Here is a 12,278-nt window from a genome sequence, read left to right on the forward strand (position 1 = left end):
TTCTTTAACATAGTTTTTTATTGTTTTTATGGTTTGCTTATTCTGAATGCTTGTGCATAACAAATTGCCCTTCAAGTGACAAATAATAAACTTGAAGTTGGAGTCAGTGGTGAATTCACAGACAAAACCCAGGCTAGACTTCATAATATTATGTCTGTTGCTGCAAGTTGTCTAGAGTCTTAAAAGTTTAGCCCTGACAAAAGTGAGTGTAAAGAGTTGAACAATATTCAGTATGACTGTCTTCGTTTAAAAAGACAATTTAGGAGCCTATTATAGAGATTACAGAATTACTTATAATGCAGAACTTTTAGGATATATTTCCCTTTACAAGGATTGCATCACAATAGATCACTTCTGCAATACACTGAAAAAGAATAAAATCACAATATTTGTTAAAAAAAAAGCAAAAACAAAAAAAGGCAAAAAGCAAGAATTATGTATTTATTCACTGCATTGTGCTGTCAATGTGTGTGACTGTGGATTTAGGATTAACAGAACACATGAAAGAGCAAAAAATCAATCAAACAAAAAAAGCACAGAAACTGTAACTGCAGTCAGAATAAAAAAAATGGGATTATTAGTAAGGCCGTACTTTCAAAATACATATTTAAATAAAGCTTAACAATGATCTGTATATTGCTATGTGAGCGTTGCCAACTTAACAGCCAATTTTCTGTTTCTGGTCCATATATTAGATTATTGTAGATGACTGTTTTGAGATGTATATGGAGAATCGTAGAACTACTGTATAATGACACCATCCTTATCACCATGAAGGCACCGTGATATCATAAGTGTCCAACATTTTGATCAAACTACCCTTTTAAAAAGCAACCACTTTGATGATTTCTGCAGTTTTATTGGAATTGGATATGTACAAGGTGAACAGCTGTAATATGACAGCGTATTAAACGGGTCATGAGTGTCTCTATTGTGACAGCACCATCGTTATTATTGATGAGTTACAACCGGGTTGATTTAATGTGTCAGTCATCAAACTGACATTCATGCTCAGTCTTCAAATCCACATAAAGCAAACTGATTATTGGCACATGCTTAGAAATCTCAAAATTTCAAGTAAAAATTGTAACAACACCATCAATCTGTTGAAATCGCTAGCTGCAATTATTTAAAAACGTCCCTTCCCTCCCATTATAGAAAATTAGCAGGTCAATATGCTCAGAAAAAATACTTGGTTTCACCTCGAAGGCATCAGCAGAACTGGAAAAACAGAAAAAAAAAATGAAGCATTATAAAATGTCTCTTTATTCAGTTTTTCAACAAAACACAGACGAGTGGCTGAGAAGAACTTACCTTCCAGCGGTTGCCACACTCGTTGCACAGAACAAATGTGGTCATTGGCTCGTCAGCGCTGCGTGTCTGCACCTAAAACAAACACACATGGGAGGTTTGTTGTGAGCAAAACACAACACTGAAGCAGTTTATATAATCCACAACTGAATAAAGCTGTAACACAATCAGCTGGGAGTATTTATGGAATATGTCAGGCCAGTACTGGCGTCTCATAGCTGCACTTACACACAAATAATTATTAACAGGCTAAGAGTGGTTTCTGCAACAGTAAATCATTTCTTATTTTTCTTTAACGAAAGGCAAACAGCTGATAAAAACCATATATGAAAGACGCAAATTAACTCAAACACATCATGCTGTGACAGTTTTTGCTGCTTGACACAAAAAGAGACCTCACACGTTTCTCATTTCCATAACTAATCTACTAGTCTGTCTGACAGAAGAGAATTTACCCAGATTTAAGGCTTCTTGGATAATTCTGTTTTTTAGAACTTTATTTACAAGATACAGAAATCTGTTGATATGTGAACTCCACATGTGCACAGCAAAATGAGACACAAAGAGAAGAAAAACACTGAAAAAGAAGATTTGGTTGGAAAAAGAAATGCAGCATCAGTTGTGTGGAATTATTTTGGCGACAGAAAAGATTATGTTGTACAAAGACTGGTACTCTGTTGGCGTCGTCTTAAAACTGTTGCCACCACACGGAGCAACACAACTAATTTGTTTGACAAGTTAAATCGGCATCAAAAAAATCTGTATGACTAGTGCAAAGCCAGATCTGAATGCCAACCAAAGCCAAAAAACACTTTTTGATGCCTTTGCCAGAATTATACCACATAAGAAGGCTATTTTCAGTTTTTTTTTCCGATATAGATATGCTTTCCAACAAAATCCCCCCAATCATTCTAGAATGAGTCATTCTTTTCCAAATAGAGTTATTCAAACCAACTGGTGACTTTTTGTTTTCATATTGCAATAAATCCACTGCTCAAACAACTAAGGGAACATTTAATCATCACAGTTCACACCACTTCAACTAAACTTCTGAGATATCGATCTGTCCAGTTCAAGCGTAAGTGATTGGTCCTTCCCCTCCTCTGTGGGTAAATAATTTTGGTTTCACTGTCCATTCTTACATAATTTTGTTCTCAATAAATTACAGTGTGATTTCAGTGTTATCTTAAATTTTCTGAGCAGTGTATAAAAATGTATGTATCACAGAAAGAAAACATTTTGCGATGTCAGTTTATTCCAGTATCATGCAGCCCAATGTTATAGTATCCATTCCAAATCCGTCATAAATACCAGGTAGTGTAACGCACATTATAATTATGTAAAGGTATTACCTTCTCTTGCAGATATTTTTCTAGCTTGTTGTTCTATCATTACATTTGTCATACTAGTTAAAATATTCTGAAATTACACTTGAACCTAAAGTTGAACTTACAGAAACAATATGACACAAGCTGCTGAACACTCTATATAATATTTTGAAAAGTCCTACTAAAGCTAAACTTCATCTCACTTGAGAGGGTTAGCTGTGCATTTCCATCTGCTCACCTGGTTGTAGGTGCAGTTCTTCTTCTTGCACTTGCTGCACTGCAGCAGGTCGGTGGTGGTGCCTCCAGTTTTGGCCATCTGGTGCTCCCTGATGGCCTCCTGGGTGAGAACGTTCCTCAGCTGTTTCAGCTCGTCGCTGGCCATTTCCTTTAAAAAGGAGACACGGCAAGGAAGCGATGGAAGGAGGAAACAGGAATGTCAGGCGTCATCATGCACAAAAACAGAACAAGGACTTGATCAAGGAGCAAAGAGTGAAGTTGCGTTTTCTCGTACCTCAGCAGACATGGTGGCGATGCGATGTAAGTCGATGCTTCCTGCGAGGACGTTTCTGCGAAGTCCGGGGTTCTTGGGGTCCTTCAGGTTGCTGATGCGGCTCCGCACCCTGTTCTTATATTTCATATCAGTGGCCTTTGTCTCCTGGTAGATATGTGCGATCACACAGTCAAGGGCCTGTTAATTCTACTGTAGAGCATGTGTGATAGTAATCATATGAAACAGATGAATCACTGAAACCAAACCCTAGCTGTGAATAATTCACTAAACTGAAGGATATGATGTTCAATCTCCACTGCCATCCCATCACAGTTAGCTCCAAAGTCTTTGTAGTCATCTGTGAAGTGCAGAGAACATAATTTGCATCAATCAGCCAACCACATTCATATCCGAGTGTGCTCCACATGCAGCGTTTTTAAATATGGATATTAGGACATTAGTGGCTGCTGTCAGTTACAAAGTGTGGCCTCACTGTCGGTGCGCAGAGCAGCTGAAATCATCTCAATGCACTTGTCTCTGACGGAGTCTCCGGTGGAAAGGTGAGGGGACAGCGGACCCCCAGAAGAGCTGAAGCTGGGCGACATCGGGCTGGTCGGGGTGGTGGGGGTCTTAGGGGCTTCAATTTTGCCTTTCCTGTAGAAAAAAAATATATAAATCAGTTTTATCATCATTTAATTTCATTATAGACTGTTTAGCACACTTAGAGCACTTTTCAATTATTTATAATTTCATTTAACACTTTTTATCCAAAGCGATGTACATCAGAGTAGATACAACACAAGCAAGGGTCTAGTCAGGAGAAAACAACCTGAATAAGTGCCACAAAACACATTTATCCACTTTCAACAGAGCACCACTCCTAAATATCAATGATGCTTCATGAATTTTTAAAAATATGTATAAATAATAACCGTTGTGTTCGTTTGGAGTTGTTTCTTACCATTAGCTAGTTGTCAAACAGCAACACCCAGTTCATCAGCATCAAATCAAAATTAATTCAAAATGAATTATTTTTATAGCACTTTTAACAAAAAAATAATTCCTGTGCACATTATGAGACAAGCAATAAGGAAAAAAATGCAATAAGCAAGACAGAAAACAGGATGGAAGCTTGCAGGATCAAGTACTAAAATATTAGGACCACTAAGAGCAACCAAACAACACTGAAAACGTGTACGTCTTTAGATTTTTCCTAAAAATGTCAACATAAGGAGACCATTTAATTGCAAGAGAAGGCATTTCCAAAGCTTTGAAGCTGCCTTCAAGCCTTACTTTGTTTTATCCTGAGCTAGACTGAATATAAAATAGTCATGAGGCTCTACACCAGAGGTTCAATTTCTCAAAATTTTAAGGCTTATGTCACCACATTTCAGGTGAATTTTACTTTAATATTTGACTCTATGTACCTTTTACTCATTTGAATGAAGCAACATTTTAAATTCGTTGGAAGAATTAAAAAGCTGAACTATTATAATACACTGCAGACACTATTCCTAATGTCAACATATATAATAGAAATTGTCATTATTTGCATTTAATTCATAGTTAAATTCAATATACATACAAATAAACATATCTTTGTTGTGACCCAGCTGCTGCAGCTTATAAATACAGTACAATGAAGTCTAGTTTCTGTATTACACTGAGTGACTGTTGCCTTATTTTGTGTTTATTTCAGTGAGTAAATCATTTTATACTTGGAGTAAAGACACCACTGCAAAACTTATTGCATTTAAGCAGCAAACTTGAAAACTCTCCATATTAAACCATTGGATCCACCCCAAAAAAAATCTGCTGGATTGAATGTGACTGCTTTGGTCCATTGATTTTACCACAGAAGCTGTGAGTATTCAGCTCAACTGTCTGCCTGCAGAAAAGCATTCAGGATAATCAGCTACATAAGACCAATGGCACGTCAGACCAGGTAAATTATTGATGAGGTTACCACTGCTGTGCCTGATACATCAACTGCATGCAGCCCCTCCCTTAGTTTGGAGTCGGCTGCTGTTCGGTGAAGCTGCTGTGATCAAGTCAGAGAATCGAAAGCAACAGTCTGACAGCAGATCTTAAGGTTTATGTGCAAGCTGGTGATGATGGAGGAGATGGAGCTCAGTTGTAGCAGTGTAAGATCTGGATTTCAAGAGGCGGAGGTCGGCTCCAGTGAGCTCTGGTCCAATTTAAACCCTGAGCAGCAGCAGACAAGACTATTAAAATACCTGTCGATGCTGTCAGTAGAGGGCTTCCTCTGTGGAGGTCTGGGCTGAGGAGGTTTGGAGCTGTGAGACTCTCTCCTTGAATAATGCAAAACCAGAGTCACTCATGTCATTTTCCCCTTGTAGGAAATCTACAAAATCTTTTGTTATGAGGTCAGAAGATGACAGCAGATGAAATGAGTCTCATTTACCTTTCAGCTGTGAGCTTCTTTGCTGGTGGTGAGCTGCTTTTCTTTGAATCAGTCGATTCCCGTCTAAGTAATGAGACACTTTGAGTAAATCTGCGTTTAATCTGGATTTGATGTTCCAAGTCTGACTGGGATTGAAGGTTATGTAAACCGCCCCTACCTGTCAGGTTTGGACTCCGTTGAATGACGTTTCACAGGTTGGCTGGACTTTGAGTCACTGGAATCCTTCCTGCAGCAGAAAAAACAGATCTGTGACACTAACAACTAATTTTGAGTACAGAAAACACACACACACACACACACACACTTGGGTTATTGTTGAACTGTGGAACTCCTTTCCACACCTGTGCTTTTCTTTTTTCACCTCCAAACTGGGCTTTTTGGGAGGAGGCGGTTTAGAGTCAGACGAATCTTTCCTGACAAAAGGAAACGTTAGTGTGATTTTGAACCAAATCCAGCCGCCGAGAGTAAAAACTAGTACTCATCTCCTCATGCACTGAATGTTTTTCCAGAGCCACAAAACCATCAGAGTACAACACCTGCAGTTCAACAGACATTTTTGCGCTCATGACTTGCCAACCTTTCTCTCTTGGCTTCATCTGAGTGCTTTTTAGACACTTTGCTATCCACTGAGTCTTTCCTGCAACAAGAACAGCAACAGAAAAGCATCAGACACCAGCTAAAAGTGCCAGAAGGCTTCCAGTAATACATCACCATACTAATACAACGCCGCAGTTTTAAATGTAAAACTAAAGCAAAATGGAGATTACAGTCTGAGGTCACTGCTCCTCCAGCGACAACAGGAAACTTAATTTTCACAGACGAATGAGAGACAGAATCACTCCCAGATCGCGGACCTGTCTTTCTTTATGTGGTCTGACGTCTTTTTCTGCGGGGGAGGCTTGGAGTCTGTAGACGCCTTCCTGCTGCAGCAAACAACACAAGGATTCAATGCAGGGCAGAGAACTCCAAATGTAATTATGGGTTATTTTCTCCAAACTATTCCATCTCAGACACTCCATGCAGAGAACTCATCCGATCCAGACCTGTCTTTTTCCTTTTTCCCATCCAGTGAGGGACGCTTTGTCGGAGGAGGAGGAGGGTGAAGGTGAAGAGGCAGTGGAGGAAGAGGAGCGTTGGGGTCAGGAGGCTCCTTTCTAAATGAAAAGACGCCTTTGAGCTACTGCACAATGGGAGCGAGGGAAATATCAGAGTGATGCAACACGAGTGGGCATGCAGGGCCTGACCTTGGAGGAGGAGGATGAAGGTGAAGAGGAAGAGGAGTGATCGGAGCGTTTGGGTCCGGCGGAGCTTTCCTGATGTGAAAATTCAGCATTCGTTTGAGTCTCTTTTTTCGGCACAGTTTAATTTTAAAAACTCATGCACCACAGTAGGGACAGATAGATTATTGTGGCCGATATTTGGCATTTTCCCGATATTTTTATTGACCGATTATTGATAAATTAAATGTGCTACTTCAGGCCTGATGCAGCCTTCTCCGTTTGTCTATAAACACCCTGGGGTCTCAGAAATGTCGCTCAAGCAGAAAAACTGAATCAACTCCTCTCACAGTGGCTAAGGCTAAGCTAACAGCTACGTTAGAAGGCCGCTACAGATTAACCTGAAACAGAGTCTGGAAAATAATGCTTTAAGATCTGGATGTTAGTGGGGAATAAAAGTGAGAAGACACTAAAAGATTAAGAAAATAGAAGAACAGCAGACATAACTGCAGAAGACAAACTGATCAATCTCAATCGATCCTACATAAACAGAGGAAAGTGTCCTAATTTAATCACTCCTATTTCTATTTTATGTATTCAGTCACAGTCACCCTTATTGATGATACAAAGGTTCCCTGCTATCTCATGTTGTAAATTCATTATATGTAATGTATATCGGCTCCAAATATCGGTCATCTGTCTTTCTTGATTACCAATAATCAGCATCGATATTGGCCCAGAAAAGAAAAGAAAAAAACAAAACGTATCAGTCGACCTCTACTCCTGACCTCTCTTTCTTTACTTCCACCGAAGGCCGTTTGGTTTGCGGGGAGCTGGGTCGAGGAGGACGAGGATGTCGGGAGGAAGAGTCTTTCCCGTCCTTCCTGAACACATGTCACAACAGCACAGATCAGAGTCCCAGATGATGCATCATGCAGCTGCTGGAGCACATAAACACACACCTGACCGACTCATCACAGCATGCACGGTGCACAGCAGGCGTGCGGTTAGGCCATGACTTCAGTTATAAAACTGCAGGAGCAAATGTCAGCGCATGTGAGTAACTCGGTCAGTTTTATGTCATGCAGTAGCAGCAGCAACTTTCACTCTGTCGTGCTCTTCGGCTCCGGAAGTCCTGACCTTTCCTTTTTCACGTCCAAAGACGGACGTTTGATGGGAAGAGGAGGCCGAGCGTGTCGAGGAGGAGACGGGAAGCGGGTGGGATACAGAATACTGCTGTCCAACACTCCTCTCCTGGAACAAATGATTCATTCTGAAGCTCCACTGCAACTCCATGATGTGTAATTATCACTTTTTGAGTCATTACTTCCTCACCTTTCAAATATCGGTCTGTGAGCGTCAGTATGCTTCTCACTGTCTCGCTGCATCGTGTTAATCGGCCTCTCGTGTCGACTCTCTTCCCTGCATTTGTCCTTCTTCATGTCACCTGAACCGTTGTGCTTCTTCAGCTCCTCGGGGTGTTTCTCTTTCTTGAGCTCTTCCACATGTTTCATCTTTTTCGGCTCCTCGAACGGTCTTTCTTTCCTCTGTTCGGACTTGTGTTTTTCGCCTTGCTGGTCCTGCGTGTGCTTCTGTTTCTTGTTATCCGTCTCCGGTTTGGGACTTTCCGCAGGTTTCTCTTTTCTGATTTCTTGGAGATGCTTCTCATTTTGCAGGTCCTCGCGGTGCTTTTCGTCCCTTGGGTCATCCACGTGCCTCTTTTTGTGTTCGTCGTTGTGTTTTTCTTTTCTATCAGAGGGTGTTTTGTCAGGATCTGAGTCGTGTTTGGGTTTGACATCCAGTCTCCTGTGACTAGCAGAAGGAAGAAGGAAGAATCATGTTTACCTCTGATCAAGAGCTAAACATTTACCTGTTTTCTGTCTTCCCCATTCAGATGGGAGTGATACCAAATGCAGAGATTTTTTTTTATATTAAAGAAATCACATATTCAGTGTAAATTTCTGACCAGCAAAGGTGATATTGATACCAGCTCAGCTCCCTAAAAGGAAAAAAAATTCAGTGTACATGAGGCATTAGAAGAGAAATATCATTAATTTCATGATTTTTTTAATCTAAACTTAAGATAATCTGTTAGAGGTGCTGATGGTATATTGTAACTATTTCTATTTTTTTTTATTTTACTTAACATTTCAGCCTCAGCGACAGAACAAGACAAATTTAATATCTCCTGCTTTTATCTGTTTTATTTTTTTCCTTTTCCCACATGGATAACATCAGTCTACCTACAACTGTCAGAGGGTAGAAAATTGTACTTTTTTAAAACGGTGATGCAATTAAACAACAAAGAAATGAAAATGCAACGTCTTAAAAGCTGCCACGGCGCAGACACAAATTATTTCTTATTATTTTTGCATCATCCTTAAACAGCTGCTGTGTTGTGACCGCCAGGGAGTAATTGGCCTCGACAGTTTCTTTGATTTTGTAATAGTTTTAAGAGCTTTTCAACAGAGCTGTTGTCACTTTTGAGGCTGACATTTTTCTCAAGGCCAATAAAGAAAAGTGCTGTCTAAAAGCCTAGTGTAATGGAAACTCAGCGGTCTGGCTCTGACTAAACAGGCCTTGGAGGTCTGCAGAACTTTATTTCGTAATGCATGTGCTGTGTCTGAGACGTCATGCACCTGTGTCCATGCAGCAGCTGCAAAACCACTGACCTGCTGTGTCTCTCTGAGGGGGAGCTGTTGGAAGACGCTGCCGTTTTGCCGGAGTCCAAGCCGTTTTTCATTTCAGTCGGTTTCTCAGAGTTAGAATGGCCAGAGTCTGCGTGAGTGCGTGTAGGAGGAAGAATCATATCAGCAAATCATCTTAAGTGCTTCAGCAGAAGGCAGCTGGACTTTTTTTTGGTTCTTGTATATGTTTCACTTTCATTCAATAGGCTTATTCCATTCTAAGTCACCAGGTATTTATTCTCAACCCCAAATCAAGTGACTCAAGGCTGATTTGTGACCGACTCACATGATTTAAGGTGTGGTTATGAAACTGGGGAGGGATCTCAGGACTGCATTATAAGTACCGGATAAGTGGGGTCCTAGTCTGACATCCCAGGCTGCTCATTTCAGTCATTTCATTTCATTTCTTCAGACTTTGCCCTTCTTTGTGCAATTGGTGTGCTATTGTTTTCTTTATGATGGGAAGCAAAGACAACCTCCTGGCAGTGACCTATCACACTGAAAATTTAAACTTTTGCCAAGGATTGTGATTGTGCAGTGCACACAGTGGATCGCACATTTTAATGACAGTGCTTGTAGCCTTGCATGCAAATTTTCCACCACAACTATTCCACCTCAAATTGCTTTAACAATTTCTTTGATTTTGTAATTACTTTAAGTGCTTTTTGACAAAGCTGTCACTTCTGAAGCCGACAAGAGGCTGTGAGTCTGCAGATGTGGGGGTGAGACTAAATACCTCGACTCCCCACCAGTCAGTCAGAAACTTCTTCAATGAGAAGTGAAATGTCTTCAGGAACTGAAAAAGAAGTCTAGCTGTCCTCTACTGAACTTTAACTTACTATGACTGAGAATCTACACAGACATATCAGCAAATCATTCAGTCTGCTAATCTGTTTATTGCACAAACTGCTGTAAATCCATGTGTATATAAATCAGTAAATCTTTACCCAGAAGTCTTTTCCAGTCTTTTATGAGGACCTTTGCCAAAGCAATAACTTCTTCATCCGTGCAGTGCTTCCTGATACCATTCACAGACATGCCGATTCTTGTTTCCTGACAAAACATTACACACAAAAAGCACATTGTGAGCTTTAGTGATGGTGCATTTATGTCAGCTGTCGTGTTGGTGTAAAACTGAGTAAAAATGGTAAAACTGGAACACACCTGGAGAAGTTTAAGTGTCATATTGAAGCCTTGGAGTTCTTTCAGGAGGTCCATAGCGCCCTCCTGCACACATGAAATATAGCTATTGTTACTTGTAATGTGGAATTAGTCCATGTGTTCTTTTAGAAAAATGTAATAACGGTGTGAAATGCAGATTTGACAGCATGCAAATGTGAGCTCTGCGGAAGGAAGCAACGGTTTCACTTCTGCATTATTGTGCTCATCTGCAAAATTCAAAACATGCATCACGACAGACATTAAATAAGCCTTTTTTCCGCCGTGACTGCAGCTCATCCTGACAACAAACTAGACGTTACTGCAGCAGCATTCTGGTCTGCAGCCCTCTAGTTGAGCTGTGCAGGAGCGCCATGAAACATTGCCGTGTTTGCAGATTTAGTCACAACACACGCACGACCTCACTCCCAGGCCGCGTTGTTTACTTTCCGTTGTACACAATGAATTACTCCTCAATATGTCAACCAGAGGAACGTCTTTGCAATAGGAAAATTTAACCGACAAAATGAACTCGACCTACAGATTAGAGGTTGCAAGATCATGCGAGGGAAAAATACGCAAACCCCTGCGCCAAACACCTGTTGATCATTTGTTACAGTACAGTCAGGCTCGTGTTACACTTCTGCCAACTTTCCAAACGCACAAATTCACCAAGAACTCAATCGAAACTTCGAGGAAGCTTATTTCACTTTTGTCGGGGCCTTCTGCGCAGCACGAGGTGGCAGGACAACGCGCCACCTGTGGGTGTCAAAATAGAGTCTCTCACCGTGTTATTTCTAGACACCATCTTGTCCAGTTTTTTTGCAATCCGGATGAGATCTTCCTCTCGAGTCATCGCTGCATTTAGTCCGCCTTAAACCAGTCACTTACGTCGGCTGGGTGCTTCTTAAAAGCAACTTTCAAATAGAAAAAGTTCGGATCTACTGCAGGTCGGACTTTACGCACGGCGCACTCCATTCAGCCCCAGAGGCGTGTCCTGCTGCAGGATCCCAGCTGACCACCGCGACATATGACAACAACTAAATATAGACGTTGTAGTAGACGTATGGACAACACAAATAGCTGCACTCAAGGGTGATTTATGCGTAAAACCATTTGTTAAACCTGAAAAACACTCCTCAAATCAACCAGGAAATCAGTGACTTCACTTTTTCTATCTTGAATCCTACTGCCTGTTTTATTCCTCTGTATTCTGGTTGCGTTATACCACTTCGTGTTTAAGATTCTCCACTCAAACCAGGTCACTGTCTAATGATTAATCTTTCCAGATTGAAAGCAGAGCGCAGTGTGCACTCAGCTTATTTGCACACCAGTACCAGCTGCAGCTGCTGTGCCAAAGAGCAGCCTGACACTGGATCAGTGTACTACCTGTTTACTATCTCACACACAACTTCACAACACAAGATACTCACTTAGTATGAATCAAAGCAGAAATATTACGCTTCTTTTTTTTTTTTTTTACTGTAGAGAATAAAGTTAATGTTGTTTAAAAGGGGGGAATGCGCCTGGGGTTGTTTAGACGTGTTTGCCACCAGAGGGCGCTGTCAACTAGACTGAAAACACTTTTCAGTTTCTATTTTCTGTCACTGCTCCTGATAGATTAAAAAAAAAAAAAAGCTTGTGCAGGGTCCCTCAAGTGAG

General features: G+C 40.7%; 1 protein-coding gene across 3 annotated transcripts; it reads right to left on the reverse strand.

Annotated features, from left to right (window-relative positions):
• Positions 1-427: 427 nt before the first annotated feature.
• Positions 428-11,770, reverse strand: tcea3 (transcription elongation factor A (SII), 3). Of its 3 annotated transcripts, none has more exons than XM_055013978.1 (21): positions 11,404-11,770; positions 10,623-10,685; positions 10,406-10,511; positions 9,444-9,549; positions 8,107-8,583; positions 7,912-8,025; positions 7,560-7,655; positions 6,799-6,867; positions 6,598-6,708; positions 6,409-6,474; positions 6,132-6,191; positions 5,896-5,967; positions 5,712-5,780; positions 5,555-5,617; positions 5,367-5,441; positions 3,623-3,783; positions 3,426-3,487; positions 3,151-3,300; positions 2,878-3,024; positions 1,315-1,386; positions 428-1,221 (listed from the first exon to the last, which is right to left on the reverse strand). In XM_055013978.1, exons 1-21 carry the CDS (start codon positions 11,470-11,472, stop codon positions 1,213-1,215), a joined length of 2,217 nt encoding a protein of 738 aa, XP_054869953.1. In that variant the 5' UTR covers positions 11,473-11,770; the 3' UTR covers positions 428-1,212. The 3 variants fall into 3 exon arrangements, with proteins under 3 accessions (XP_054869953.1, XP_054869952.1, XP_054869954.1); XM_055013977.1 differs by having other exon boundaries at positions 6,409-6,477; positions 11,404-11,769; XM_055013979.1 differs by lacking the exon at positions 5,896-5,967 and having other exon boundaries at positions 6,409-6,477.
• Between the last annotated feature and the right edge of the window lie 508 nt (positions 11,771-12,278).

The sequence above is a fragment of the Amphiprion ocellaris genome, chromosome 9, assembly GCF_022539595.1.
Source record: "Amphiprion ocellaris isolate individual 3 ecotype Okinawa chromosome 9, ASM2253959v1, whole genome shotgun sequence".
Taxonomy (NCBI): Eukaryota; Metazoa; Chordata; class Actinopteri; family Pomacentridae; genus Amphiprion; species Amphiprion ocellaris.

Bases quoted from the DNA above. Each gene is read 5' to 3' on its own strand.
- tcea3 (XM_055013977.1), bottom strand. From the start codon at position 11,472: ATGACTCGAGAGGAAGATCTCATCCGGATTGCAAAAAAACTGGACAAG. The intron at 7,656-7,911 runs GTCAGGACTTCC...ACATGTGTTCAG, and splicing joins TTGGACGTGAAAAAGGAAAG to GAAGGACGGGAAAGACTCTT. The intron at 3,784-5,366 runs GTATTTTAATAG...TTTTTTCTACAG, and splicing joins TCTACTGACAGCATCGACAG to GAAAGGCAAAATTGAAGCCC.